This window comes from Priapulus caudatus, unplaced genomic scaffold (genome assembly GCF_000485595.1).
Source record: "Priapulus caudatus unplaced genomic scaffold, Priapulus_caudatus-5.0.1 Scaffold617, whole genome shotgun sequence".
In the NCBI taxonomy this organism is placed as follows: domain Eukaryota; kingdom Metazoa; phylum Priapulida; class Priapulimorpha; order Priapulimorphida; family Priapulidae; genus Priapulus; species Priapulus caudatus.
The window spans coordinates 181826-185918 of record NW_014577678.1 but is presented as its reverse complement, the minus strand read 5'-3'; the positions used below and the strand labels follow the sequence as shown (position 1 = coordinate 185918).

Here is a 4093-nt window from a genome sequence, read left to right as displayed (position 1 = left end):
ACACACACACACACACACACACACACACACACACACACACACACACACACACACACACACACACACACACACACACACACACACACACACACACACATATGCGCGCAGTAGGAAAATCCTATCGTTTCATACGGCTGGCTGAACGCGTATGCGCACACGTACCCGTTTGGGAATAATACAATGACGTCACATATTAAAAAAAAATACGACATCTGATATTAGCGTGTTCCGTATACGGCCGTGGCATTGCGATTACGGTATTACACGCACGCACGCACGCACGCAAGCATCGATTTGCAACGTGCAACGTCACCATTCAGTGCAGCGACTTCCCCCGTGTTCTTAATGGCGGATCTGTATGGATGTGTATATAATCCGTACGGTTTCGCCAGACATGGGTGTGATGCCTCATCACCCCATCGTTCATGGTTCAGTAACGGGGTTCGGTCTTATCGCAGTGATGCAATTCTTTCAGGTGCTTGTGACCCACGTGAATGCATATCAAGAGTACATAATAGAGATCTCCATTATGTACTCTTGATGTACATCCTTCACAACTGCGTTGAACGTTTTTTTTATGGACGTGTCTCCCTGCTTGGTGCGCAGCGCACAGCGAGGTTGTTTTCTCTCGCTCGAAATTAACGCCATCGTCGCCGAGATGATATTTCTCTGTGTTTTCATGTTATCTTTGTTTTAAGTGAAGTGTGTGTCTCGCGAGGAATGTGTCTCGTCGAGTGTGACGTCATGTGGTCTGTGTAAACACGGTGCGCGCTCGTTATAGTAACTGCATAATATCAGGTTCCCTATTATCTACTTCTGATAATATCAAGGTTTCTCGTATATGTATATGTATATATATATATATATATATATATATTTATATATATGCGTGAAATAAATATACACGATTTCTACGTACGAATGTACTCATTACAATAAGTTATTGCGATATTAGAGTTGTATATGTATGTGCGCATGCGCAGTGTCTGTCGAAACGCTTGCTTTCACCTTTCGATAATAAAATGTGTTGTGTATCTGATAAGTTGCGTAACTGATTTAGTTGTCGTTTTATTAACAAATTCGATCTTCAATGCGCGGGTACTTCTAGTTTCTCTGCTTTCAACAGTCGTTTGGGCACTATATATTTATATTGTTACTAGCTGCGGGTACCCGCTGCGCTGGGTAAAATCGTGCTACTAATTCATAGTACTATAATAATGGGACAGAATAGGAACATTGGGTAAAAATCGACAATAACATTGCATGTCACAATATTAATATTTAGAAATGTGTTTAATAAGATAATAAGCATGGGAAAAACGAAAAAACTGTTACGTATGACATTTATATGACAGCACAACCGAACTTAGAACCCCTGGGACATAATAGTATTATCAGGAGTGTATCAATATCGATACACCCCTGGTAATATGGTGTAAATGACAAAAAGTTATTATAAGAGCATGTAGGAATGGGTTGGACTTACATACATACATACGAACTCAAATATATATTAGATGACTATATGTAACCACTAATCGTTCCAAGTAGAATTATCTGCTTATATAAAGCTTGTAGTATAAAGTTCATATACATTTATTCAGAAGTTTAAATACCTACGGGTAAAAATCACGTAACAAGCCATCGTTGCACGCGGACCGTACCACACGGTTAAACGATTATTCTGTTCTTCCTCTGAACGTTAACTGTTTCCTATGTGGTCGTTTAGCTAATATACTGTATCGAACTGCAAAATTCCCTCGAATTTGATAGTAAACTGCCCATAGATGGCAGCAGCAACCGACAAGGCTTCTCTATTGGTCAATATTGTTGACTGCTGTGATTGGACGAGGTCACTGTCAGTAGACGGCGCTGCGATCGATATTAGGTGTCTGAGTGAAGCCAGGATGGCTTCCACGTCCGTGCGTTAGCGAGTCCCATCACTTCATTTGTGAAATCGGTGTCACTACAGATGCCTGAACGCACGCAGGAGCGATCGCAATGCCAGAAACGTGAGTAGATTTAGGTACGTGCCGGAAACACAATGGTGTTAGGTGTCACTGTGTGAAATGTACTGATTTTCGTAGGCTTGTTAGCTTATGCTAGCGTTCTAACTTTCGTGCACGCACTGTTGATGGGGTAAGGGTAAGGCTGAGAGTAAAACATCTGTTAACGATGATCAAGTAACCACAGCACCTGCCATGTTAGATGACAGGTGTTCCTCCAGTTTTTGGACCAGACAGTGTAGGTGTGACCCCGGCGATTTTGACCGGACAGTGTAGGTAACAGAGGATGGGTGTTTACCACCCCCCTCTTTAACCCAGGCAGGCGGGTGACTGGAAGTGGTTGCCGAAAAGGGGGATTTCGAGTTGGTAAATTTGTGCGTAACAATCCCGTAAAGGGAATCTCTTACGGTTAAATTTCTCCGTAAAGATTCGGTAAAAGGAATTTTGATAGGACCACCCCCCCTCCTTGTTTTGGCCCATGTCGATAAGTCTCACCCCAATACGAAAGTTGAGACAACCGCAGCAAGTCGCTTCCATGCCGCCTTGTCCGCTTGCCTTTCGCAGATCGACGAATACGACGAGGTCGAGAAACAATTGAACATCCCCGCCGAACACGACACGAGGCTCAACCAGCTACTCTCCATTTACATCGGCAGAAATAGTAAGATATGTAGAGACATAGAGATATGTAGAAATATAGAGATATGTAGAAATATAGAGATATGTAGAAATATAGAGATATATAGAGATATGTGAAGATATAGAGATATGTAGACATATAGAGATATGTGGAGATATAGAGATATGTTGACATATAGAGATATGTAGACATATAGAGATATGTAGAAATATAGAGATATTTAGAGATATGTAGATATATAGAGATATGTAGAAATATAGAGATATAGAGATATGTTGACATATAGAGATATGTAGACATATAGAGATATGTAGAGATATAGAGATATGTGGAGATATAGAGATATAGAGATATGTAGAGATATAGAATGCACGGGCACATGTTGGTCGGTCTGCCCTGCCTGCAGTCATTCCTTCATTGGGGCTAAAGTTGTTCACAGTATCTCCTCAATTCTCTCACACTCACTCCCCTACTCCCTTCCCTCATCCACATTTATTCACACCTGCTTTCTCCTCTCTTGTGTTCGTTCCTCCTCTTCATTTATTTCTGTTTGTTGACCCTTCTCCTCATTTGCTCTTTCATTCACCTACTTCCTCTTAAGCATTCACCACCTTCTCCCTCCCTCTCTCGCATCCACCCCACCTCTCTCTTCTCTTCCTATCTCACATCCACCCCACCTCTCTCTTCTCTTCCTATCTCACATTCACCCCTCCCTTCCTATCTGACATTCACCCCTCCCTCCCATCTTATCATATTCACCCTTCCCTCCCATCTCACATTCACCCCTCCCTCTCTATCTCAAATTCACTCCTGTCTGCCTATCTCACATTCATTACTCACTCCCTATCTCACATTCACCCATCCCTCCCTCTCTATCTCACATTCACCCCTCCCTCCCTCTCTATCTCACATTCACCCCTCCCATCATAAGATGGAGCACGTTCCTCTATCGTATAACTAACTCGGGTTATCTGTTGCAGAGACGATGTCTGACGCTGAGGGCTTCGTTGGCTGCATATCGCGCGTGCAGTTCGATGAGCTGTTTCCACTGAAGCGACTTTTCGATGACCCCATCTCACCCAACATAAAGGCCGAGGTATGTCGCCAGCGTGGGCGGGGCGCGAAATTCGGGGAAGTCGAGTGAATGGAGTGCGCTGATTGGCTGTGGTCCGGAACTCAAGTGGGAAAAAAAATTTCGCGTGAATTTCGGGGCGCCTCCTGTATTTGCCACACGTGACCATACGACGGCTCGTTCGATTTCTGTTCAATTCGAATTTTTTAATTCGAATTTTGAAATTTTTTAAGCAAAGCTAAAGTCTTGAATGTCGAGTAAACCAAGAGTCGTCTGCTGGCACGCATTCGATGTCGTAGAGTCACGAATTAACACCTTACTGTGCGTGTGCATGCATGCTTGCGTGTGTGCGTGCGTGCGTGCGTGCGTGCGTGC

At 43.3% G+C, this 4093-nt stretch overlaps 1 protein-coding gene across 1 annotated transcript in view; it reads left to right on the top strand.

Annotated features, from left to right (window-relative positions):
- The window catches only part of LOC106812186 (neurexin-4-like), a gene marked incomplete at its 5' end in the record, with an annotated part of 50263 nt that overhangs the window by 43843 nt on the left and 2327 nt on the right, over positions 1-4093 (top strand). Inside the window, 2 exons of the mRNA XM_014816009.1 lie at positions 2570-2667; positions 3627-3742. Coding sequence (XP_014671495.1) covers positions 2570-2667; positions 3627-3742 — 214 coding nt within the window. The remainder of the gene's footprint in view (positions 1-2569; positions 2668-3626; positions 3743-4093) is intronic.